General features: G+C 34.9%; 1 protein-coding gene across 5 annotated transcripts in view; it reads left to right on the top strand.

The window, feature by feature from the left end:
- The window catches only part of ZNF516 (zinc finger protein 516), a 150,242-nt gene that overhangs the window by 44,786 nt on the left and 78,687 nt on the right, over positions 1-26,769 (top strand). For all 5 annotated transcript variants that reach the window (XM_069094973.1, XM_069094976.1, XM_069094977.1 and 2 more), the window contains one exon: positions 14,975-17,012. In XM_069094973.1, coding sequence (XP_068951074.1) covers positions 15,110-17,012 — 1,903 coding nt within the window. In that variant the 5' untranslated portion in view covers positions 14,975-15,109. The remainder of the gene's footprint in view (positions 1-14,974; positions 17,013-26,769) is intronic.

Below are 26,769 nucleotides of genomic sequence, written 5' to 3'. Positions count from 1 at the left end.
TGGTACCTGTCTGCCTTTTTTGTTGTTGTTGTTGAATAAGAGAGCAACTGGCAATGAAATGAAGTGTGCTTTATTTATTTTATTTTTGGATGGAGCCTTTGGGACTAGAGATTTCTTGGTCAATGACCTCCATTTCCATGAATTTTAAAGAATTGATTCAGTAACAATTTGATAAAAGATAGTTAACAAGAGTCGTGCTTTTCTTCAATACTTGTTTGTTAATTCACTGAACAGAACAGAACAAGTTTTCTTTAATTTGGAATAAGTTGGCATGGGAACTTCGATACATGTGTGTAGTTATGCACATTTGAATATCTGTGACATGTTCTATCTTGCATGCCTATCTTGTTATGTCAATTTTACAGTAGTATATGCCTAATTTGACCTTTTAAGCTTTCATAAAATATGCATTTTATATTGTTTGTTTTGATAAATGGTACCATTTAGACAACTTTCCTTAATTAGGTTGGTATCGAATTTTGGAGCCTAATAGTACCGAAAGCTCAAAATTTGAATGGGTCTTAGTTTCCTTTTTTTTTCTTGCTGTGTAGCAGGGATGGCATGGAATTATTAGAGGAGTTACAAGTAGACATTTAATTCCATGGTCTTTATTGTAAACAGTCCTTTTCCACACCACCTGTGCTGGTTATAGTCTTTCAGGATCTTTGTCTGTCTCCTAGCAATTCATTGCACATCTGGTCACAACATTTGCCCTGAACAAATCAAAGAGGAAAAAAAAATGAAGGGAGGTGGGGTAAAATAGAATTTAAAAAAGTGAAGAAGTGTGAATATTTCTAGAGTTTAATGTCTACACTTTAAATTTTATATATATGTGTGTGCAACACATGTACACACATAATAGATAAATTATATATATAGATAGATAGACACATATATATCCAAATTGTTACTAGTTTAATTTCAAATATGTACTAGCTGTAGCCAAAGAAGAGTCACTAAATATGGCTGCCAAATAAGTGTCAGAGTTATAAGGTTCTTGAAAACATTTGTAAACAACTGGTTTGACTCCTGTTTGTCTCCCCGTTTGACATAGTACAGTGATGTTGTGCATTAATAGTGCAAGACTTTATTCCCAAATAAGCCAGACTGGGCTGACAGCTGAAAGGTTCGATTTCAAGTTCGATATCACCTCCCTAGGGATTACTGAGTCTCAGAGCTTTGAAATTCAAAATTTGCCTGTTTAAATTTCAGATTTATTTTTACATGAAACACTTGCTTTGTAAGATATCCTTTTTTGTTCAGAAAATTTTTGCCTCCATTTCCCTTATGGAAGACCATATGATGATCTAATGTTTATGCTTTTCTTAAATGGATGGTAGGTGACATATTTACTGCTCAGTGGAATAATAGAAAATGATGTTGTATGGAATTGGAATTTGTGTGTGTGTGGCTGGGGGTGGGATCAGTTTAGGAAAAGAGAAGATGATTTGATCCCTTGAAAGCCTAGAACTTTCAATGATGTATCAAATCGCAGTTATTAGGCTGTTCTCTCTACCCACACCCTCCCCCAAACACAATGCAGGATAAAGCCCACAGAGGTATTACATAATGTACTTGTCAAGAATTGTTCTTTGTAAACATTCATTGATCTATCACTCTTCTGTATCTGCTGAGGCATCTAGCATCTTTCAGAGGTACTGTGTATGTATAATATGTATGTATGTATGTACACACATGTTAGTGATAAACTAGGTCACGTTGCAGTATATATCGACAGAAATAGACTTGTAGAAGCTCACATTGTATGAAGTATATACTGTGCAACAATTTTTGGAGGATGTATTCATTTAGAATTTTGGTCTTCATTAAATATTGATTAAAATTTTAGATACGGCAAGCAAAAAAATCTTAAATGACAGCTCACATGATAAGCCTTAGAGCAACCCTACCAAAATACACTAAATCCCAAGATATTTTTACAGAAGCATTGTGTGTGTGTATTTAAATAATATTCAATAAAACTGATTATTGACTCTGTTATATACTTTCCCTCATATACTCTTCCTTAAATAAGGGCTTTCTGGTTGACTTTCTGTGCTAAACAGCATTACCTATGAAGGTAATGTTTAACAGAATTCTTTCTGGCTTGCTGCACATAATTGTCTCTCTTTGTATTCTAGGGCACAGTTCTTTTATTTGATGGTGGGAATTTTTAGGCACTTTCACAAAATGGAACTTGGAAAGGAGATAATAATGTTAGAATGGGAATTAACTGCATTCTATTTTTTTTTGTGGTGATAGTAGAAATGTTGATTTGGGGTAAAAGAATGGAGAAAGAGGGATGTGACCCAAAGCTTGTCCCTTTATTATTTTGGGCATATAGAAAAAAATGGAGTACACTGTTATGAAAAAGTTTAAAATAATAGGACCATAGATTTAGATCTGTAATAACCAACCAGTCTTGCCTGCCAATACCTTGAAATTTAAGAAATGGTGAACTCAGAAAAAGATTACATAATAGGAGGATGTCATAAGTTTTTACCTTTAACCATTTTAGATATACTGATTCTTTTCCTGCTAACTAATCTCCAAAATAATGAGAGTACATTTTGGGGTTTGTTTTATTTTTGTGAATGAATTCTTGAATTTGTCAATGCTCCAACTTAATAAAGCTTTGTAAACACTTAGAAGCCAGATTAGAATTTCATTTTATTGCAGTTTCACAAGAAAATTTCTGAATTTCACTTAAAATGAAATTCCTCCTTTACCTTGAAGGTAAGTTTAGTGATTTTCCACTTTGATTCACTACTTCTGAAAAAGTTGTATGACTCTGTACTAATATTTTTGTACATGGTGTGAAAATAAGCAAGGTAAATCTTTTTTTTTTTTTTTTGGATTGCTGATGTGCATGTTAATAGATGTGTAAACTATCTTTGTAAAAAGTGAATCAACCCCTTGATGCCTGTATGACTTTATCTAAGCTGCCAAGTTTGTACCAGATGCAATTTAAAATGGCTAAGTTCTAAGCCTCTGGAAATGGGGTTCTTAATGGAAATAGTGACAAGATCATTAACTATAGTAGCCCTGCTGGGTGCTTGCTGCAGGAATACTAGAAGTGTACATCCAAACGTGTTATGTGAACTGGTCATAGCAGTGAGGTTGATTTGAATAAGAAGTTTAGCTGGCATAAAGGGCTGGAAGAACAAGAAGTTCTGTTAATCTGTCTTCTCTTAGCTTCATGAAGGTTAATTATTTAGAGAAGAATGGTTTAGTGAAAGTACTTTTGTTCTATATTTTGGGAAGTGTAATAAATTTATGTGCATGAATTTGGGGAGGCAAAGGAGAAATAAGTTTCTTCTGTTACCCTTTGATTTTGAAAGGATTTTTTCCTAATTCTCATTGAGAAATTTTTTGTCATATTAGTATATTAATTAGTATATACACACATACAAACTCTGTACTAGGATAATCATTTTTGGCTTCCTAACACATTATTAGAGACCATTGGTGGGGGGGCACAAAGCAAAACAAAACACTGCATCTCTACATCTGCACCAGTTGATTTCTCGGCCTTTCTAAGTCTAATCAATAATAACATTGTGTATTACATCTGAGTATTTTTCTTTTTTCATTCTCCTTTCAGGTCAGATTTTACTGTTGGGCTTTATATGTCAGAAAAAAGGATATAGCCTTATGCATGAATAATTTTGGCTTCACTATTTCTTTTTGGTAATAAACTGCTTGGCATCCATACTTTTGACGAGTTATGTTCTACTTGCATATTTTATCCGCCATTGATGACATACATTTTATTCTCATCAGTATTCCTCCACCACTCATGTAACAGCTCTTTGGACAGTTCTTAATAATTAAACTTGATTAAAATGATGAATAATTTGTGTTTGGCAAAATAACTGAGATGGCATAAATAACTAGATGTGTGACTGTTGAAAGATGCTTAAACTGATCATTTCTGAATAGACTTTTAAAATGATAGGAGATAAGCAATTTTGATGATTTTTGCCTGAAGGATCATCATTCAGTTGCAGTACTCTAACCTTCTTATGGCTAACCAGTTAATCACATTTGGGCAATGTCTTCTTTGTAAAAAGCCTTTGTTTTATTTTGTATTGCCAAATATTTTAAAGAGAGCATTTAAAAAAAAGAAGATGTAGTTGTGTCATGTTTTTTCCTGATTCATTGCATTTTATTTTCTGAATGAGACCAGGTTCACCTTTAAAACAAAAATTTCAGTTTAATGGTGTAATATATTTCTCTTTTGAAACTGCTTTGAAATAGAGATTATTGATAATTATGTAAGCTTAACATATTTGCTACTAATCAAATCATGAGATGGCAATATTTGGTAATTTTTTTGATGGTAGTGGTGTTCAGTGAAGCTTTTTTGTGAGTGCTGCTGACTCTGGTTCCCCTTTTTATCATTTCTTCATATTAGAGTGGAAATTTAGTTTGTTCATAATGTATTATTGATTGGTCTGAGAACAGCAGCAGCCCCAAGGCCTTGTCATCAATGGTACTTACTCTCCCAATAGTGAATACATCACTTTATGTAGCTCTTTGGGATCCAAGTCTATGGGATATAAGCCTGCAATTGTTAATCTTGTACAGAAAGGTTTTTAGGGAGAGGAACTCTTCATTGTTGTTATGGAATTTTTTTCTCCATTTGTTAAAGAATAGTCTCTTTGTCACAGTAGTAAGATAAGCTTGTTCATGATGTTAATGATGTATTTTCATTCATTGCTCATAATACTACAGTGTAACAACTAAAGTACATTTCATTGTCTCCGAGAGGACAAACATGGCCAGTAGACTGAAACACAAAATTGGGCTCTCACCGGCTCAGTACATGTGTTTCTCAACATACCCTATAGCCCTATAGCAGCAGGGCATAAGAATAACCTTTTCATAGAACTGTCTCTTTAGAAACCCCTAAGAAGCAGTGGGAGGGACATTGGTATTTTTGACTGCTTTTGAAGCATGTTACTGCTTTGCAACATGTACCTGTCAAACATTTAAAGTATTTTGTTTTTATTTTTAAGGTTTTTTTTTTTAATAGAGAGCATTTTCCTTCCCTCTCTATATATTCCTTCCAAATTCCACTGTGTCCTGTCACATACACAAGTAATCAATCAGTCGACCAATCAATCCAGAATCTCTTTGCTTTCTGAACTCTTTCGAGTTTAATATCTATCTGAGAGCCTGCTTCAGAGAGAGGATAAGTGGAGTCACTTTCTGATATGCTGGTAATCTAGAAATCCAAAGTAAGTTTTTACCTGAAGGATATTTATATCATTAATGGAAAAAATTGAAAGAGAACAGTTATTATAATAGAAATGAAAACACAAATTGCAAACTTCATTGGAAAAGGATTGTTACTACCTTCAGACTTTGAAAGGCTTAAAAACACTGAAGTAAGTTTAGTGCTAGAAATGCTCTGTTTATTTTTTCATTAGCCCCTTCTGATTGTTGGTCCAGCCCAGTACGCCACTTTGGGCAGCTTTAAACAAACCTCAAGAGTTGTAGAGTGATGTACATGTGATGATGACTCTAAATAATTGAGCATGTTAGAAAGTTAGACTTCCATGAAAACTGGTTCAGTGTCTGAATGGGTTTTTGATTGCATTAATAACTTAGCTGATTCTGTGAATATAAATAAAATCATTTAGCTTTCATATAATCCTAATTTACTCTGCAGTGTTGGAATTTGCTACAAATTTAGTAATATTCTTCCTATTAAAAGATCTTCTCTCACTTTCTCCTTATGAAAGTACATGCTATTTTGCTGATTTGCAAGCAGTTATCTACTAAAAACAAAGTTTTTTTTAAAAAAAGTAGTCTTGGGGGCAGGTAGATGGCATAGTGAATAGAACACTGGCCAGGAGTCAGGAGGACCTGAGTTCAAATGTGGCCTCAGACACTTAACACTAGTTGTGTGACCTTAGACAAGTCATTTAACCCCAATTGCCCTGCCTTCCCCCATCCAAAAAGAAAAAAAAAGTAGTCTTTAAGGATACAATAATGAGACTTAAAAACAAATGTTGTCAGAGACAAAATAAATTCAACTTCAGTTGTGTTTGATTAATAATAGTTTACATTTGTAAAGGGATAGGGATTTCATTGGTCTGGATAATGAAAAAATTGTCTTGTCCTGTTCCACCTCTTCATTTCTTTTATTCATCCTCTTCCTCTGTTTGGTATTTAAATCCCTTAACTATCTGGATCCAACATACTATTTTAGACTGATTTCATATAATTTCTATTGTATATGGGGGCAAACACTATAAATTTCAGACAAATTGTTCCTGTACTCTTCATGTTGCTTTTATAAAACCAGGCCTGCCCCAGGTACCTAGAATCCTTCAACCTACCCAATTCCACTTCTTGGGATCCCCAGGTCCTTCAGGGTTCATCTCAAATGCCACTTTTTTTTTTTAAAGCAAATTGGGGTTAAGTAACTTGCTCAAGGTTACATGGCTAGGTATTTCTGGGTGGGTGCTAAGTGTCTGAGCCCAGATTTGATCCCAGGTCATCCTGACACTGGGGCCAGTGCTCCCGCTTGCTGTGCTACCTGGCCTCCCCCAAATGCCACTTCTTATATCAGTTCTTTCCTGCTGCAATTAGTGTGCTCTCCCTACCCAGTCTCCCCAGAATTTCTTTCTAGTTAACTTGCTTTTATGTAACTGTGTCCATGTTTCCTGCCTTCTCAATTATCCCCCAGAGGAATGTGAGCTCTCTGAAGGCAAGAACAGGTTTGATTTTGTCTTTGTGTCCTCTGTGCCAAGCACAATACTAATTCTATAATAAATGCTTATTAAAATGAATTGACTTGAATCATTCACTAGAAAGCACAACTAATCAGGCTCTCTAGGTTTCTTCTAGTGTGATTTCTCATTCAAGTTTTCCCTTAATGTACACATAGATTACCTCCCTTATATTTTAAAGACTTTCTTCAGGTTCTTTTTATATTATAAGGGTACTTACCAACGTGCTGCTCCTAGGCTGTATATGTATGTGTATGTGTATGTGTGTGTGTGTGTATGTATTTATAGTTATTGTTATTCTTTTCATAAGACTAGGCTACCTCATTTCCTTTTATAAATGTTCTTGATAATACTGTTTATATCACTTCTTGTTAGTCACCAGACATTTATTAAACACTTACTATTTTTTTAAACCCATAGCATTAGAATGAAATAAGAAAGATCATACTAGGCTATACATTAATTTACTCTAATTTATATCTTCATGGTACCTGAAATGTGCCTGAGTTGCTACACTTCCATATCTCTTGGAGCTAGTTCACATTCCTGTTTTGAATAGTAAACACTCCTTTGATTACATATTACATTTTCCTTCTTGTAATGAAGTGTTTTGAGTTTGACATATTTACTGTTTTTCCCTTTTATATGAGGAGCTGAAGTTATTCTCAAGTTGGGTGCTTTGTTGTTGTTTAGTTGTTTCTGTTATCCGATTCTCTGTGACCCCATCTGGGGTTTTCTTGGTAAAGAAACTGGAGTGGTTTGGCATTTCCTTCTCCAGCTCATTTTACAGATGAGGAAACTGAGGAAAACAGGGTCCAGTGACTTGCCAAGGGTCACACAGCTATTAAAGTATCTGAGGTCAAATTTGAACTCAGGTCTTCCACTGCAGGTCTTGTTCCCTATTCCCTGTGCCACCTAGTTGCTCTGGGTCCTTTAAGAAACTATATTAATTCCCTTAGACCTCTAGAATACCCTTTAGGGATTGTATTAGGTTCTGAAGTTAATGCTTATCCCAAGGTCCTTACTTAAATCCAGGTAGTTATTTATTAGCTTAGTGGTTCTAACTATGAATTATAGCTGTCCCAAATAAAGTAAATGTAAGTACAGATCTTTTAAAAATAACTTAATTCCTCCATGATGGGCGGGAGAGGGGTGTATATTGGCCAATAAGGAAAAAATATTCACAAAATCTGCTAAAATTTTACATACTCATCTCTGGATCTGGAAATTTATTGTATTCCATTTAAAAATTTCAATTCATGTTTCATTTTCAGTTTGCTGAATGTGGCCTTTTTCTTTTCCCACAATTAGAAAGAAAAGTGTTTTCCAGAAATAACTCTGAATTGTTCATTAGATCTCAAGGGAAATTTAAAAAAAATTTAAAAAGCATTTGAAATCTATTTTCATACAGTAATCAGCAAGCCATTTTAATGTCTAAACAATTAAACTACAGTTTAGTCTGGCAAGTTCTCAATTTCAGCTTTGGAAAAAGTTATGATAATAACAAAACTGTGATTTATTATGACAGAATGTGTTCTAATTGGTTTATGCTTTGTTTTGTGCATATAGGTTGACATACTGTCACTGTGTATTCTAAAACATATAAATAGTACCTTTTTACCTCCCTTTCCCCTTGACTTGCTGTAACTATTTTCTTTAACTCTAGTTTGTAAAGAAAACTTGTCTTTATGAGTTTTATAAGATTAATGGACCTGTAAGTTCACTGCCTTCAAGGAAAGTTATAACTACATGCATTCCTTATACTACCTCTTTCATGTCTGATAAGGGGAAGTGGGAGGTTTTGCGAAGTCTTGGAGTTCATTTAAATAGTTTTGTGATATTTCTTTATTGTTTTTAGATGTAAACTACTGACCCCTAGGGATGAAGCCAAATTCTGCCCAGCTTTACCCCTATTTTGAGGTAGGGTAATGTGGATCTAGGAAGGCTTATTACCTTTCAAATAAAAGCTTTCAGTTGGTCTAATTACAAGGAGAGCATTCTCAAATTTGAGGTTTTGGTAATGACACTTCTTTTTATCTTTATAAAGAAAAAGTTCATCCCTTTCTTAAACACTGTTTCCCATTAAATAAGAATGATTGCAAAGATATGATGATCCATCCACTTAGGTGAGCTAAAGGAGAGTAATTTATTTAATGCATTTCTGAAAAGCCTGTAAGAAACTTTTGGCCATTTTAATGGTGGCCACTGGGAAGGTACTTTGTCTTTTTTTCAACAGAAAGTTTCTTTTATGTTCAGACTGATTTCCTCAGAATATGCCCATTCTCTTTGTCCTTCACTGTTATTACTCCCTCACATTGATGCATTTACATATTTTTCTATATTAAATATTAATCTTTAAAAACATTTCTCCTAAATGAAATGATTTTATAAATGGTGATGAGGGATCAGGGGCATTCAGTGAGCTTTGTCAGAGAGGTGAAGGTGGGCAGTAATCTAAGAGGAAAATATTAAAAATAGAATAAACATGTTTAAGCTTCCCCATGAGGAACTGGATTGGCCTTTGAAATGCAGTTAGGCTAGTTTGGGGGTATCATTTTTAAATTGTCAGAGTATAGTATGAAATGAAGATTTTATTTCCTGATTTAGGGGTTTCTAAAAAGAAAAATGTCTAATTACCTTTTAGAGGTTCTTGGAGGGTTTGAAACTCATACTACATGGAAGGAATAGAGGTCTCTTCAGAGTAGTGTCTCAGAGCTATGGGCCTAAAGGTGAATTTTTAAAACTTGGCAAAGAATCTCAATGACGTTGTGAGTGGTGATAGCAAATAGAAACATTTTATAATGTTTTTGGCAGAGAAAGGAACACTAGAATTGTTGTAGACATGTACTCTGTAGTTATTATGTTTTAGATAATTTTGATCTGAGACCAGTCCAAATTGACTTCTGTGAGCCTCAGTTTCCTCATGTTCAACGAGGAAACAGAACTCGATAATCTCTAAGGTTATTTCCCAAAATGAATATCAGTGATTCTATAAAATCTGTGTAATAACAAATTGTGTTTTAATATGATTGTATTTATTATAATTAATAATGATGATAACCTTGTATTTTAAAGTTTTCAAAGTGCTTTCACATTTATTATAATATCATGTTTCTGCACCTCTTCATTATAAAATAGCGATCTTTCTCTCTATTAGTTCACTTGAACATCAGAACAACGTGAGGTGGATAGTATGAGTACTCACAGATGGGGAGCTGAAAGTAATCTACTTACCTTAGAAGTTTATAGTGCAAGTCCCTCCATCCCTACCCCATTTTACAGATGAGAAACCTGTGGCTCACAGAGGTTTAAGTGGCTTGTCCAAAAGGCTTAGAGTGATCAAATGACTTTCCCAGGGTCACACAGTTAATTGTGGATGGAGCTGGGGTTTGAACTAATGTCGTTTGATTCCAAGCCTAGCTCTTTCCATTGTAATTGACTTCTATTTAAAGCCCCGTAACATTGCTCTAAGACAGTTAATACATTAACTCTATTTTGATAGATGAGGAAAATGAGGTATGTGAAACAGCTAGGAGCATAAGTAAAACATGCTTTGATATTTTTACTCTTATTATTTAATTTCAAACTATTTTCATTATATGGTATCATTGGATGTTAGGGGCAGGTAGGTGGCATAGTGGATAGAGTAATAGACTTGGAATTAGGAAGTACTGGGTTAAAATCTGGCCTCAGATGCTACATGTGTTCATAAGAAACTTAACTTTTCCTTGTGCCTCAGTTTCCTTATCTGTTAAATGGGAATAATAATAGCACCTATCTCCCAGAGTTGCTGTGAGAATCAAATGAGATAAAATGTTTTGCATTCCTTAGAGCTCTGTATAAGTATTAACTATTATTAGATATTATCATGATATGCAGGAGAAACAGAGAAACTTCTGTCTGTAATGAGTTGGAGGGATAAGCAAAGAGATTTTAAAAATTAGTTCTGATATAGATCTTCACGATATATGCATCAGATTGGGTCAGAAAGACGTTTTAAATGAATATCTTTTGGAGTCTCCTTATTCTTGAATTGTCTTAATTTATGTGATTTTTTTTTTTACTTTAGCACTAGGGTTAAGAAAAGAAAAAAAATATTCAGAGAACCCTTATTTCAGATAATTTTATTTTCAACCTTTTTACCTGAAAAATCTGTTTGAGTTTAAGGTGAAGATTTGTATTGGTTCTTATTTATCACCAACTGGTTGAGTGATTTTTCTTCCTTGGCCTTGCCTTCTTGTCTTATTAATAGGTTACTTTATTGTCTTGGTTACATGGACAGAAACTACATGCTGAATGGAATAGGCCATGTATCTAGTAGTTCTGTCCTTTCAAATTAGTTCTGAGACACTAATTTTGGGGGTCAGGGAGCTGGTTGCTTATTCCCTTTGTATATTTGATGCATATGTGGTTCCTCAACCATTTGAGATTATGTGATTCTCCTTTAACAATGTGAGATTATCAGGTTAGGTTCCTAATTTAGATATTAAAAATGTTTCATTTAAAAATTTAAGTGTATTTAATTCAAGATGTGTTTTCTCAAAGATAAAATAATTAATAGCTCATTTAGTCCTAGAGAAAGAGTTGTAGCTAAAAATGATGCTTTTATTGGTAAAATGCTTGTAAAATAAGTTGCTTTTAAAACAAATTATTAGAAAAATTACCTTTTGTAAAAATGAATATAATTTAAAATATGATAGTATTTTTGAAACGTTTTGGAAATGTTCAGCTTTATCTTTATGCTGATAATAGTATTCACATATCACATTTAACAAACATTAGGTGATAGAGTAAATAATTCTCTTATCATTTTCTTGATTTTTGTGTCAGAAACTTCTGGTCATATATACCTATAAGTCTTGTAATTTATTTTTGGTCTTGTATTTATGGTAATGAGTTAATTTAATTTTACCATGTATACTAAACAGTATTCTGAATGAAGCTACTTTGTATTGAGTTTACTGTGGGTTGAGTTTGGTGCTTAGGCTGAATGTTTCTATAGTGAAAATCTAAGGAATATTAGCTTGGGGCTTGGAAAGATTGAAAAATAAAATTCTAAACAGAAATGTTTCCCCTTTATATTGAGGGCATATAGCATGTGTAGTGGGAAAAGATTTAGAAGAATTGCATCTTTTTTTATCTTTTTGTTATTAGTGAGGGAGCTCACTAATCAGGTAGAAGTGGTGACTGTCCTCTTGTCATCCTAGACATTGACTAAAACATTGTTAAGAAGTAGCAGGCACTAAGAGTATCAGCTGCTATAAACATTCTCAGTTCCAAGTTGACACTTCTGGAAAACTTTGTGCTCATCATCCCAAAGGCTGTGGGTTACAAGTTGCCTCCATTGCTATCAACCAGTATTCTTTCTGTTATCTCATTAGTTACAGGGGTGACATATGGTCTCCCCTCCCAATTTTGTTGGCTAAAGAGTGGTGGCAGTGGGGGAAGGGAAGGCAGATGGTAAAAGCTAGTGAATGTCACATATAGTGACAGATCTTGTCACTGTATGTATTAAGTACATATGTGTTATTATATATGCTTAATTTTTAAAAAGGTTACTAGATGTAATGTTACAGTGTTTTTAATAGTTGAAGTTATTTCAATACTTTAAAATTGAAGTTTGCATCTGCATTTCAATATAACTTAATAACTGACCCCTAGGACATTTGGTTAAGACATGTTGTACATTTTCTCAGACTATTTCTGTTTTAATAAGAATATTAAACTTATTACAGGTTGTTCTCATGTTCTGAACAGGAAGTGATAAATCAAGTAAAGTAGTAATACTGAAGGCTCAAAGTGAGTTTGAGGCCATCTACTCTGTAGAAAACTTTTACTCTTAAATAAAATTAACACTCCATGTAATAATAATGATAGTTGACATTTATATATAGAACTTTAAGGTTTGCAAAGCACCTTACATATATTATGTCATTTGATCTACTTCAGGATATACATGGATTCAAAGACATTTCTGTAAATTATTTTCTTGGTGTCAATTTAATTCAATTAAATAAGCATTTGGTAGGTGAACAGTTTTTAATTTTACATTTGTTAACAAAATGTGTTTTTTAACAATATGTTGTTAGAGATGTAGGGTTTATACAGTATCTTTAGAAGTTTTGTCCAAATGTAGAGAACCATCAGGGCTATTCACAGCTATTCATTCAGACTGTTAGTTCTGACTTGAGAAATGTAGAATAAACATCCTTCCCAAGTGGGAACAATTTATATTGCTTTCTTATGTTTTTTTTAAACTCATCTCAATAAGGTTATTAAAATTTGAATATTTTACAAGTACTTTATTTTCTATTGTGTTTATTCTGTTTATCACCTCTTCAATTGTAAATTGATAGTCCCATTATTTACACCCATATTTCAAATGTTCAATAGAGATTTTTGAATGAACCATGCTTTTTCCGATTATTTGTGCAGAAGTGATCTGGTCATTTAGAGAAAAAGACACCTATTTTCACATGGCCATCTTGTATATGTGATCCATATTATCTGCATTTAAGGTTGGAAGAGATTTTAGAGATCATCTAGTCTAGCCAGCTCTGTTTACAAGTAAAAATTCGGAGACCTGGAGAGATGAAGTGACTTAGTAAGCAGATCTTCTTAGTTTTAAACCAATTTTCTTTACATTAAACTATTTCACAGAGTTAGGACCAGAGTATAGACTTTGTTCCATTCACTTTTACTAGATGCTTCCCCAAGCCCTGCTTCATTTCAGTGCCTTCGCTCTGTTATTTTTCTATTTATGCTGCACATAGCTTGCTTTGTATACATTTGTTTGCATGTTCACTGCTTTATTAGATTGTAAGCTACAGGAGGACAGGGACTGTCTTTTGCTTCTTTTTGTGTCCCCAGTGCTTAGCACTCTGGCACAGAGTGGGTGTCATCAATAAGTGATTATTGATGGATTAATTAATACATGATGACTCTACTAGTTAAATCATCTTCTTATTTAAATGACAGCTGACATTCACATATCACATAAAGGTTTGCAAAAGGCTTTTATATACATTATCTCTTTTGATCTTCATAACAACCTTGTGAAATCATTACTACAGGTATTATTATTTCTTTTTCAACAAGCCAGAAATATGAGTCTTAAAGTAGTTAAGTAACTTGCCAGTGTTCACACTTCCAGTAAGAGTCAGAAGCTGGATTTGAACTCAGGTTTCTCTTGAGTTGTTCTGCTTTGCTAGGCTACCCTCATTACCTTACTCTATAGTATAATTACACCTTATATTTGTAATGCACTAGCAAATTTATTGTGCAACTTTATCATGTAGATTGTTCCTGTTTCCCATCTGTCTCTTCTCTCTTAATAATAGTAATTATGCTGACATAATGCTCTGAAGTTTACATGCATTATTTCTCTTAAGTCTCAGAAATCTTTGAGGTAGGCAGTGTAAGTGTAAGTGTGTTTTATAGAGGAGGGTTTTGAGGCACATAAAGAGGTTGTGACTAACTTGCCCAAAGTTACAAAACTAGTAAATGTTATTTGTTGTTGTTGTTAAGTTGTTTCAGTCATATTCAACTCTTCATGAACACATTTGGGGTTTTCTTCTTAAAGAAAAACCACTCCAGTAGGAGTCATTTGCATTTCCTTCTCCAGCTTATTTTACAGATGAGGAAACTGCAGCAAATGAATTAAGTGACTTGCCTAGAGACACACAGCTAAGTAAGTGTCTGACACCAAATTTGAACTCAGGTCTTCCTGACTCAAGGCCCAGCACTCTACTGTGCTACCGTGCTACCTAGCTTCCCTTAGTAAATAGTAAAGGTCGATCTCAAAACAAAGTCCTCTGACTCCATGTCCAGTGTCTTTTTTTCCTTTCCTTTCCTTTTTTGTCTTCCTTTCTCCCAGCTTTTCTGCCCATCTTTTTTTCTTCTTCTTGTCATTATTATATATGTATACTGACTGGTAGACTAGATTTTTCTCACATGGGCAGTTTTCCTTATTGCTTAGACATGATACGTTTTTAATGAGAATTATTGTGTGTAATCTCTGGGAATAACTCAAATTCATTTTCTTTAAGGGAAGTGAATGTTTGAACGGATATATATTTAATTTTGTTTGCATGAGTTTGCTTTTTTTTTTAAGAAGTAGAATAATACTTTTGAATTAGAGGAAATTACAGGACTGTCCATTGAATATGAATCAGCATACTTACATTTGAAACTTAGTTTACATTAGTTTTCATATACTTTTCCTGTTTCAGGTGCTTATTGCCATCCCCTGTATGGTTTGCTTAGAACATGCCTGAATATAGTCATACTGGGAACATCTTTTGCCTTCGGAGAGGTAAAATATCACTTGAAAAAGAAGAGATAAAACAGTTGCTCTTCAAGACTGCATGATCCAAAGCACAACTCTACCTGCCACCATTGGACAAAAGCTTGCCCTTTTCCCCTTCACAGCTAATGGTGCAGTCGTACAGATGGATCGCAACAGAGAGGCAGAAATGGAATTGAGAAGAGCCTCCAGTCCCAGCAAAGCAAATAAGAGCTATGGAGTGGATGGAGATAGATCCCTGTGCCACAGCTGTTGCATCTGTGGCAAAAGCTTCCCCTTTCAGAGCTCCCTTTCACAACACATGAGAAAGCACACTGGGGAGAAGCCGTACAAATGTCCTTACTGTGACCACAGAGCTTCTCAAAAAGGCAACTTGAAGATTCACATTCGGAGCCATCGTACGGGAACTCTGAGTCAAGGACATGAATCTGAGATGGGAGAGGCACAGCTTGGAGAGATGGGAGTGTCTGAAGGCCTTGATGGGTGTACTAGTCCCACCAAGAGCACCTCAGCCTGCAACAAGATACTGAATGGGGCTACCCAAATGGAAAACAGTAAGATCTTGCTGAGAAGCAGCAAGAAAGACGCAGGGCCTGATGCCTCTGCTGCTGAAGAGGACAAGGTCTCCACGTTCCAGTGCACCTTCTGCAAAACCAAGTTTGAGAGGAAGAAAGACCTTGAACAGCACATACACCAGGTTCACAAGCCATACAAATGTAGACTGTGCAACTATATGACCTTGAGAGCAGAGACTCTATTGAACCACATTGAAAAGGACCATATCACAGCTCAGATTCCAAATGGGGAGGCCTATGTGGAGAATGGCAAGAGTGAGCTCAGCCCTGGGGAATTTCCTTGTGAAGTCTGTGGTCAGGCATTTAGTCAAACCTGGTTCCTTAAAGCTCACATGAAGAAGCACAGGGGCTCATTTGACCATGGATGCCACATTTGTGGCAGGAGATTTAAAGAACCTTGGTTTCTCAAAAATCACATGAAATCTCATGGCCCCAAAACTGGGAACAAAAACAAACCAAAAAGTGATATGGATCCCATAGCTACTATCAATAATGTAATTCAGGAAGAAACTATTGTGACTGGCTTGTCCCTCTATGAAGTTTGCATCAAGTGTGGGAACTTGTTTACAAACCTTGAGAGCTTAAAGGTCCATAATGCTGTACATCGCAAGGTGGAAGGGAACCGGACCCAAGACAAAACCCAAGGGTTAGTCCCTGGAAGCCTAGACCCATCTGAAACACAGCAGTTTTTCTTACAGTGCCTGAATTTGAGACCATCTGGAGGAGGAGATAAAGTTACGAGTGGACAGTCTGGAAAAAGAGTAGCAGAACTAGATCCTGTCAACAGTTACCAGGCTTGGCAGTTGGCCACCAAAGGAAAAGTAGCAGAACCCTCAGAATACCTGAAGTATGGAGGGTGGGATGAAACCTTGGCAGATGCAGATGTCACCTATGACAAGGACAAGAGGGAATACATCCTTGTGAGCCAGGAGAAGCGCAAGCGGGAGCAAGATTCCCACACTTCTAGCAATTCCAAGAGGAAGACTTTCTCAGGAGGGCGCTCAGATAAGAATGGAGGCGTACAACTAGGAGACAACTGCTTTGTAGTTCAGGGTGATACGGATTATAGACCATCTTCCCGCCAGAGTCGCCGGGCAACCCAGAATAATAAGTCAACTGAATGCTTTGAATGTGGAAAGATTTTCCGCACATACCACCAAATGGTGCTGCATTCCAGGGTACATCGGAAAGATCGCCGGACCTGCAGTGAGAGTGGGGCCCCAGCACAGAGAGAAAGATATGGCTCCACCAGTGAAGGGGACTCAGGTTCTACGAGCCAGCCCAGCAGTCCTGGATCTGCCTCAGCTCCTGAGGATTCATTGACCTCTGGGATGGGAGAGGAGGGTGCTGATGACAGCTTTGAGGAAGGAGCCCCAGAATCATTACCAGGTAAGGCCCCATATTTATTTAATTTTCTGTTAACTCTGCTCAATATATACATGCTCTCACAAATGTATTTTGTTCTTGTTGCATATTTCTCTGTTCCTTTTGATTAATTAGCTCTTGTATTTTTGCATAAATTACCCTTAGTGACACTTTTCTGCTGGTGTTCTCTCCTGGGCAACTGTAACTCTTAAGCTCAGGAAGTAGCTTCTTTCACACTTGAAAGATTCATGCCTTTCTTCTTGATATTCTACCCTTCTTCACTGCTTCCTTTCCCCAACCCCTCAACGCATAATCACTATCTCCCTCTGTCCTTTCAAACTTATACAGATGCATTAAATAAAAACTCTAAACTCTTATGCAGCTATAATTAATCTCCTTGGATTAAACTAGTCCTCTGGGTCCAGTGCTTGTTAACTGGAACAGATTACTTTCCAAGTAGTAGCTAAATATTTAAAGAAGCATTGTAAACTTATTTGGTTTAATTTGTCTGCTTTCTTCTCCATCATTTTCCAATTTTAGTTAATTATTCTTCACAAAGAGAAAGCATTTTAGTCATTGAACTGGACTTACCTTGTTAGTTGCATAGTATTCTCAACCACCAAGTAATGAATTTTGCCATTTTTAAAATCTGAAAATAGTTATATAATTTGAAGTGTATTCATATAGTCATGTGAATGTTACATAGTGAATATTGCATATATGTTATTAATTCCATGTGGAAATGATGTTTGTATTGGCTATTTGTGTAGAGTACAATCTTTAAAGAATAATACTTTACAATAGATATTATTCATATGTCTTTATTCTGAAGGCATATTCTTCAGCTAAGTAGTTACAGAAATTATTTGGAAACATTTTACCAGATATGGGTTCCCATTTTCTTTCTCAATAAAGAACAATAGTAGCTTCTCCCAAATTAAAAAAAAAAGTGGTGATGGCATTTTATATTTTTATAGTACTTTATAGTTTATAAATTGCATTCACATACATAATCTGATACTCAAAACAAGATTATGATTATGACCCCCATTATGACCCCCATGTATATGTGTATATATATATATATATATATACATGTATCCATATTTGTATATGCATATAAAATCAGATGTAGTATCGTGATTATATATAGATTCTATGTGCAGATAATGCATGATAATATATGATATATATTTTCTATGTCCATTTCTTACTCATGAATTCGGTGGCAAAGCAGAGTAAGCATAATGCCTTTTGACATTACAATGTTCATTCAAGGAGGTAAATCATGGCTTCTCACCCAGTTAATTGGCACTTTGAAGCTTGACCTGTTTAATCAAGAGCTGTCAGCTGCCACTGTGTTCCCCTTCCCATGGTTTTTGTTCAGCCTCAACAAGCATCCCATACTTAATGACTCCTTTAAAATTTTTTAAAACTAATTTTTAATTTTTTTAATTAAATTTTTTTCTTACTTTCAGTGAAAATTCCTTCTTTACTACTCTATCTTCTTCTCTCACCCCACCAACCAATCTGATTTTAAGACTTTATCTTAAGCAGAAGAACTATACTTTGAAAAATATTAGGACACCTTTCATACTTTCTAGAAATATTGACCTATCATGCAGAAGATTGTTATTTTGAGAACATGAAATGACACCCTGTCCTTTAGAGAGTTAGCACACCACACCTAAATGAATGCTTAATCCCCAGACAATATTTTGAGCAGTATAGTTCATGATAGACTAGCTATGCTTTTTTAGTATTAAAAGAATTAGTTTGTCTCTTCTCTTTGGTTCCTTATCATTACCAGCTGTAAATTGTTTGAAAAAAAAAAGAAAATCCTAATGCTTTAGGTTGAACATAATAATCATCATGATTATTACAGGCATGACCAATACCCTTAAGGAGGAACACCAGAAAACTGGGTTTCTGGTGGTACAGTGGTAGTACCTCATTCATGCTTTGAAACTGGAGAAAGCAGCAGAGATTAAGCCAAGCTGAATACATAGGAGGATCTTGGAAAACAAAAGGAGTTGCACTGATTGGCATGGCTATCTTAAAATTCCACAACTTCCCTATTCAAGGACTGGAATAATTAATGGGAAGAGCATAGCTTGCAAGGAATTCTTGCACAGGGCTTAAGCTGTCAAATTAGAAATTACTTGTCAACCCTGGGAATCCTAAATCAAGAAAGCTTGAAGAAGAAAGGTCATTGTAGTCATTGTGGGAATGATCCTGGTCGTGAGTGATCTTGTCTATCTTTAGTTAGAAATCACAAGTTCCTAGTTTAGGAATACAGATTACTTGTTCTCATACCACTTGAAATGTGTAAGATTTTTGAGGAAGGAAAAAAATACTAAAGGAGATGAAGTTCAAGATAGTGAGAAAACCAGGTTGATGAAATGTTACAAATGATCTGGGTCTTGTTAATATATTAAAATTATTGGGAACTCTTCTGAATTGAATTTACATGAAGACAGATTAACTAGGTACTTCATTGGGAAATTGGTTTGCCTAAGAATATTGAATTATTATTAGTGTCAATAAAAACAATAATAGCTAAAATTTGAATAGTGCCTTAGGTTTTGCGAAGTGCTTTGCTTATATGTTCTCATTTGCTGAAGTCTATGTTCATTGGAGTTGTCTAGTACAACAAAGAAGTGCATTCTGAGCTTTGAAATGTTTTTTAGGAGTTTAATTCTTAGCTTTCATTTTTCTCCAACAACTATAGACTTTCTTGGATTCCTTCCAATAAAGTTGAACCTATTTTTTCAGAGCAGAATTGGATAAAAATGTCAGGTTAATGCTAATCTCTTTCAGCCTTATTTTGTTTTTCACTTTGAGAGTTCAATTTATCATTTGAGAAAAATCATTTGGCTATTTTATACCATTAAAAAAGAGGATTACTATTAATCTGCCCAATGGAATTTTAAATACTAGAAATTAGAAAAAGCAAATAGTTTTCACTGTAATTTAGGATTTATATTGTTAGTGTTTTCTTCACGTAAGAGTGGTTGGTGGTTAGAGCTATTTACCATTTGAAGAAGTTACACGTTTTAGCTTAGACTTGATGTAGCATAACACCTTACACATGTACTGTAAACTACAGAAATAAGGGAAATAGAATATTGTGGGTTATACTGTAACTCATGAAATAAACTGATTGTGCTCTTTGTAAAACTGAAAAGCATTATTGCCTGCTAAAGTTGTCTTTTCCCATTTACAGGGTTGGCTATTTTTGCTTACAGATTAACACTTTTTTTGGGGTGGGGGGAAACAGAACTAGACTTGTTACTCTGTAATAGAGTACTTGAGAAATATTAAATCACAGATTCATAAAGCCGCTTTGAAGCAAAGAATACTTAATATACTTATTTAACTACTATGAAAAGAGTCAGAGGTTGTGTGATTTGGACAAGATCTTAGAAGAAACTACTTTGTAGATGAAGCGCCCAATATTTCTAGGTTTGTTTCTCAAACCCTCTTTGTGCCTTTCCTTTCTTCAAAGAACATTTGCTGACTTCTAAGAATGCTCCTAATGTCACAAAAACACTTTAAACGTTGAAGTTATCTTTTGTAGTTATCTTTCGTTAATCCTCACAGCACTCCTCTGAATTGGCTGATGAGAGCTTTTCTCGCTAGAGAAATTCAAGTCAACAGACATTTATTAAACACCCATAAAGAAATGGAGTCCCAAAGAATCATTCTTAAAAAGTTATAGCAGTGATCTTGAGGAAATTATTATTTACATCTTGTGACAATTGCCCAGAAAGCAATGATTGTATTATGATGTTATTTTCTATCTTTGAATGTTTCTTTGATCTTTAGGTACTTAATTTTGTATTTTTCCTTGCATAAAGTTGTATTTTGCAATATTTTAGATTAACTGAAAAAAATAATATATTTGTTATAGAAATGTGATTCTGGAAATCACTGCCTTTAAAGTTTAAAAAATTTGAATGCATGATTTTAATTTTCTCTAAACTTGGTGACAAGTATAGAGAACAACAGAAGGAAAAATACAAAAATAATATCTCAAGGCCATCCTCTGTGAGTTTCCCTACTCCCCATCCCCCAACCCCCCCTTACACCATTCTTTACTCTGTCCTCATTTATGTCTGGGGAAGAAGTAGGTAGCCCTTTTCTTTGGCAAGGCCAGCTCTCTTCTGTGTATCTTTGAGCCTGACTCCTCTGGAAACTTCCCCTATTGATCACTTCTTTCTTTCATCTTCAATCTCTCTATCTTTATTTACTGAGTTCTTCCTGGCCACCTACAAATATGTCTAAGGCCCTTTAAAAAAAAACCCAAAACCCCCCAAACCAAAATCTTTTACTCCTACCATTTCCTCAAGCTTTCTTCCTTTCTCAAACTCCAAGAAAAAGTAATCTGCACTCATTTCCTTAATGTCATCTAAATTCTTAACTCTCTTTAGTCTAGCTTGTCACCCTACCACTCAACCAAAACTACTCTTAACTTTTAAGAAATTTAATTTATGGAATAAAACAAGAATTTCCATAACATAATATAATAAAGATGATTGCACATGAAACTGCAAATCTATTGCTGTTCTTTTTAAATATATAACAAAATTATTGTGTAAATTTCTTTTTTTTCTTTCCTCCACCCTAGAGATGCTACCATTAGACAAATAAGTATAAGTAAATATGAGTAATAATAACATAATATATATATATAAGTATAACAATCTAAGTAATAATAATAAGACAATAGGTATATATGTAAAATTATTTTATACATACTTCTAGTTATCAGTTCATTCACTGACTTTTAAGAGGGCTGATTCCAATGTAATTTATTAATAATAATAATCCAATTTATTAATAATAATTCAAATTCCTTAAAATGGAATTATTGTAAGCCATTTCTTGTTAAGATATATGTCTCTATGTCAATCAATAAAAGCTTATTTTTTTAAAAAAATGTCTTTTATCTTTATCTTTTGGAGACTTGAGAATAATTTTAAGGAGGATGAACTCCACATATCACCCCATTTTTTATTTGGAGGAATCATAGTATGATGTAATATTGAAATATGTAGTAAAAAAACCTTAGAAATTAGAAGAGGTAATGAACTTCAGAAGGGTTGTGTGTGTGTGTGCTGTGTGTGTGTAAAATATGTGTTTAGAGAGACTGGTGATTTGCAGAAATTCTTTTCCATGTTCTTACTTTTACTGCACTAATTGCTCAAAGCAGTTTCATATTTTCCTCATTAATTTAATCGTTTTGAATATAGAGCTATCTCAGTTTGAGATGATACTTTATATGGTAGTGCGCATAGATTGTACTGATCTTCTTATGCAGTTCCCAGGACAAATTGATGTTCTCCAAAGTAACTTTATTAAGGAAAGAACCTTAGTTCTCAATCCAGTGTTGATGGTGGGGCTATGCCTATTTACCTTTTATACTTGAACTCTCAGAGATGAGGAAGCTTAGATGTTTTCCTTTTACATATTCCTTGGAGTTTACTTCACTTTAGAGAAGAGATATCTGTGCCTAAGTATCTTCTCCCCATTGTGCTGTTAGGCATGTCCTTTAATGACACCAGGCACCTGCACAGAGAAAGCTTGGAGACTTGGGACTTTGGTTTTAATGTTATTAGAATCTTAGACACTGGGTGGGTTGCTATTTAGTAAATTTGTTTAGATATTAGATTGTAAGACTCTTTTATTCTCATTAAATTACTTCACCAGTGACTCCACAGAAGAGGCTAGAGAAATAATACTATAAAGGGAAATGTTATGTACACTGAAGAGGATAGAAAAAAATTAATAGAATGAGAGAGAAAAGTTCAAAGTATAGGCAGGAAATGACAAAATGGCAGTTAAACATCGGGAAGAAAAACAACCACATCTGGGGAAAATTTAGTTCTAAACATTGATACTTTATGGGGTAGAGCTACCAAAAGTAGTAAGGTTAAAAAATGTGTGTAACAGAGTATCAGTATATAACTTATTACCTTTCTAAAGGATTGAGGGCAAAATGAAAATGCCATTTCAGTTCAATGCAACAAACATTTATTGTTTCTATTCTATGTCAAGTTTTATGGTAGGCACAGGGGATACAGAGAGAGACAAAAATAAAAGTTGCTGCCTTCCAGGTACTCATAGTCTACTAACTAAAGCTACTTTCTAGCCATTTAAGGTTAGCCATGTCTCATTGGCTGCCCATAGTAGCCCTGTGAGATCGATGTGAGAGGTGTTGTTGAACCCATTTTTACAGATGAGGAAACACACAGGTTGTAATCTTTAACTTAAAAATTTTGACCCAATAGAGTGATTTGCCATATGACTTTGGCCAAATGACTTAGTGTGTGTGTTTGTGTTTCTCAGTCTATTTGTGACAAAAATGAGTTAAATACACGATGTGAAGGCCCTACTAGTAGAGGGGTTATAATTGAAAAGTAAAAATCTTTGAATGCCAGGTTGAAGAACTTAGATTATATATGTTAGGCACTATGGAAGTTTAGGGCAAAGGAGTGATAGAATCACCATTATGCCTCACACAGATGAGATTCCTAGGCCAGAGAATATCTTAAAGATTATCTAGTTTATCTCCTCATTTCATAGATTTAAAAATTGAAAAAGGCAGTAGTGTGTATGATGGATTGATTGATTGAAATCTCATGGATTAGAGGTAGAGGTAGGAAGACCAGACCGTTTCTCTCTAAATGCGTTATGCCACACTCTGATAATAATTAACAACATAATGATAGCTAACATTTGTATAGCACATATTATGTGCTATTATTATCCCCATTTTACAGATGAGGAAACTGAGGGAAACAAGTTAAGTGACTTATGCAGGGTCACACAGCTAGCGTCTGAGGCAGGATTTGAAATTGGATCTTCCTGACTCCAGTCCCAGCACTTTATCCATTGTGCCACCTTGCTGCCTATACTCAGTGTTAACTTATCTGCTGTTGAGAAAGCCCGAATAAGCATTAAATGGTTATTTGAAAAATTCTAGCAGGATTTGCCAAAGCAAAGTAAATAATTTATATTGTCCCATTTCTCTCATTCTTTGACGTTTACTTATGCAGGGGTCCCAAGAAATTAAAGTCAAATAGTGTTTTAGCTAGAACTGGAAATCTGGTTCCTTGATAACCAGACTAGTGCTCTTATATCCTGCTGTCTCCCTTATAGAAATCAGAAAGATCACAGTTATTTCAGAGTAGAAGTAACATAAGTAACAATAAATAATAATAAGTAACATAAAGGTGCCAGAATGATGTTCGATTCTTCAGCTTATTTTCTGATAGGATAATCTTTTCCTTGTTTCTTTGACTCATTGTTCCTTGCTATATTCTATTGATGTGAGCACTTAATTTTGTTATTTTTCTGTTTAAGTGGATGCTTTACCCTCTTTTTCACCAAGAAAGGACATAAGCTTGGAGCAGACTGGGATAGCAGACTGGAAATAGTACCTGTCCTAGGAAGTGAGAAAAGCAGGGCTTAAGTCCTGACTTTCCTGCATTCTGGCTATATTACGTTGGTCAAATGGCTTAGCTACTTTGAGCTTCAGCTCCCTCCTTTGCAAAATGAGGATATTAGAACATGGGTTATTTCTCTTGATAAGTTGTGAGGATCCAGTAGGATAGCAGGAGTTTGAGGTGTTTTAAAAATGTGTTGTTATCCTCAGTACTCTCAGCTCCAAAATGCTGTTGTTTGTGACATACAAGCCAAGGATAACTTTTTGAAAGTAGCATTTATAAATAGTGACTGAGAATAACAAGTATAAAGTCTTGAGAGACATGGGGCTTTGCAAAGAGTGACGAGGTTGTAAGGTGTAGAAAGAGCCTGTAGAAAGAGCATGATTCTGAATCCTATTCTAAAATCATCCATGGCTGATCAGCTGGAAGAAAGACAAAAAAGCAGCTGGGAATAACCAGTGGTTTTGTTGAGTGCAGGTGTTGCTAAGGGACAGGGCTCTAAGTATTGAAGCTTGATGTCAGCTGGGAGTTGGCTGACAGTAGAGGGTGTGGTTAGAAAATGGCTCTGGAACGGCATAATTTAGGCTGCTGACGGAAATAGTTCATTCACAGCCTGGGAGATATGACCATTGCATAGTTAACTGCCTTTCAGAGCTCACAGAGAATATTTTTTTGTGTCATTGCTTAGCTCAAGAAAATGGTCATCTGCTGGGTGTTTTCTTTTTAATATTTCTTCACCATTTAGGGGTGACATGTGATCAGTTCCCTATTTGGGTATGTGTGTGCATGCCCACACACGTGTACATGTGAGGGTAGAGATAGTAAATAACAATACAAAATTGAGTTAGGGTTTCTGTTATAATTATGATAAAGAACTATTGTGAGAAATGATACATTTGCTAGGAGATAAATTTTCTATAGTAGTGTCTGAAAAAAATAACAGTAGTCACATTATGCTGGTAGCTTAACACTTGAACAACCTAATGTTTATTTATGTTCATAAGATATTTCTTTTAAAGGATGGAAGTGCTGTAGCAATGCAAATTGAGATTTCAGCTGCCCTTTATTTTCCATTTAGATTTAATATTTCACTATATATATATGGTATACTGCAGTGGCTCCTTTCTCCTGAATTTCTTGGGCAGGTTTCAGCATTTAAAGATCTGATTCCCCAAAGAATGTGAGTTTCACCATTTCTGACTTTGCACATCTCTGTGTTATTGCCATTGCAGCTCTTGATAACATTCACTTGTTCTCTGGGGTATGAGTAGGACCAGTGATACTGTGGAAAAGGGCAAAAAAAGTGTTAAATCCATTTCTACGTTTAGCTTGTACCTCTGATACCAAAGACAAGTTAGACCTTAAAAAATCATATGGTCACTTAAATATTTTCTTGCTTCTTTTGCATGTCAATGAGTTTTCATTATCTTTCTGTGAGTTCTTAGAATCTTTACCTCCTACAAAGTTAAGGAACCTTTGGAAGTAGCATAGGTTCTTATATTAGAGCATGAGGCAATAAATGAATCAATAAACTTTTATCAAGTGTCTACTGTGTTTAGTGCTGGGATACAAAAAGAAGCAAAAAAACAAACAAACAAACCAAACCAGTCCCTGTCCTCAAGGAACTTACAGTCTAATGGAGGAGACAACATACAAATATAAACAAAGTAAACTATATACAGGATAAATAGGAAATAATTAACAGTAGGAAGGCACTAGAATTGTGAGGGTAAAGGCTTCCTGTAAAAGTTGATATTTAAATAGATCTTAAAGGAAGCCAGGGAAGTTAGTAGGTGGAATTGAAGAGAGAGGACTTTAGGTATGGTACAGAAAACAAAGGGGAGTAAAACAGTGTTTTAAGTGAGATCCTTTGTTTCTCTTCTTATATGTCTAGAGCATCTGTAAGTCAGAGAAAAAATGTTGAAAGCCACTAGGCAACAAAATATGATTTCATTTGTGAGGTGTATAATGAATGCTGGCATTCATTATATGAGTAAGTGGAATGAGCAAAATTCTGAATGTCTGTAAAAAGGTGGATAAATGGGGGTGGGGGATCAATGTGGGGGGGTGGCATTTGTGTATTTGTAGAACAGGCAACTTATAAAAGTCATCTAACTATTCAGGGTAAGGCCCAGCATTTATTGGCCCAATAGACAGACCTCTACAACTTTCACTATCCATAGTGTGCTGTTTCTGAGCCAGACAGTAACTTTTAATATATATATCCAGAGAGGGTTCTCAAAAACATCCCTTTTATTTAAATCTTAAAGCCAAGGTTCTTAAACTTTTTTTGTGCTTTGTATCCTGTTCACAGGTGAAACCTATCAATC

Source organism: Petaurus breviceps, unplaced genomic scaffold (assembly GCF_028583685.1).
Source record: "Petaurus breviceps papuanus isolate PSGF00001 unplaced genomic scaffold, PetGlider_PUasm1.0 224, whole genome shotgun sequence".
NCBI lineage: Eukaryota > Metazoa > Chordata > Mammalia > Diprotodontia > Petauridae > Petaurus > Petaurus breviceps.
This window is presented reverse-complemented; position numbering and strand designations above follow the sequence as displayed.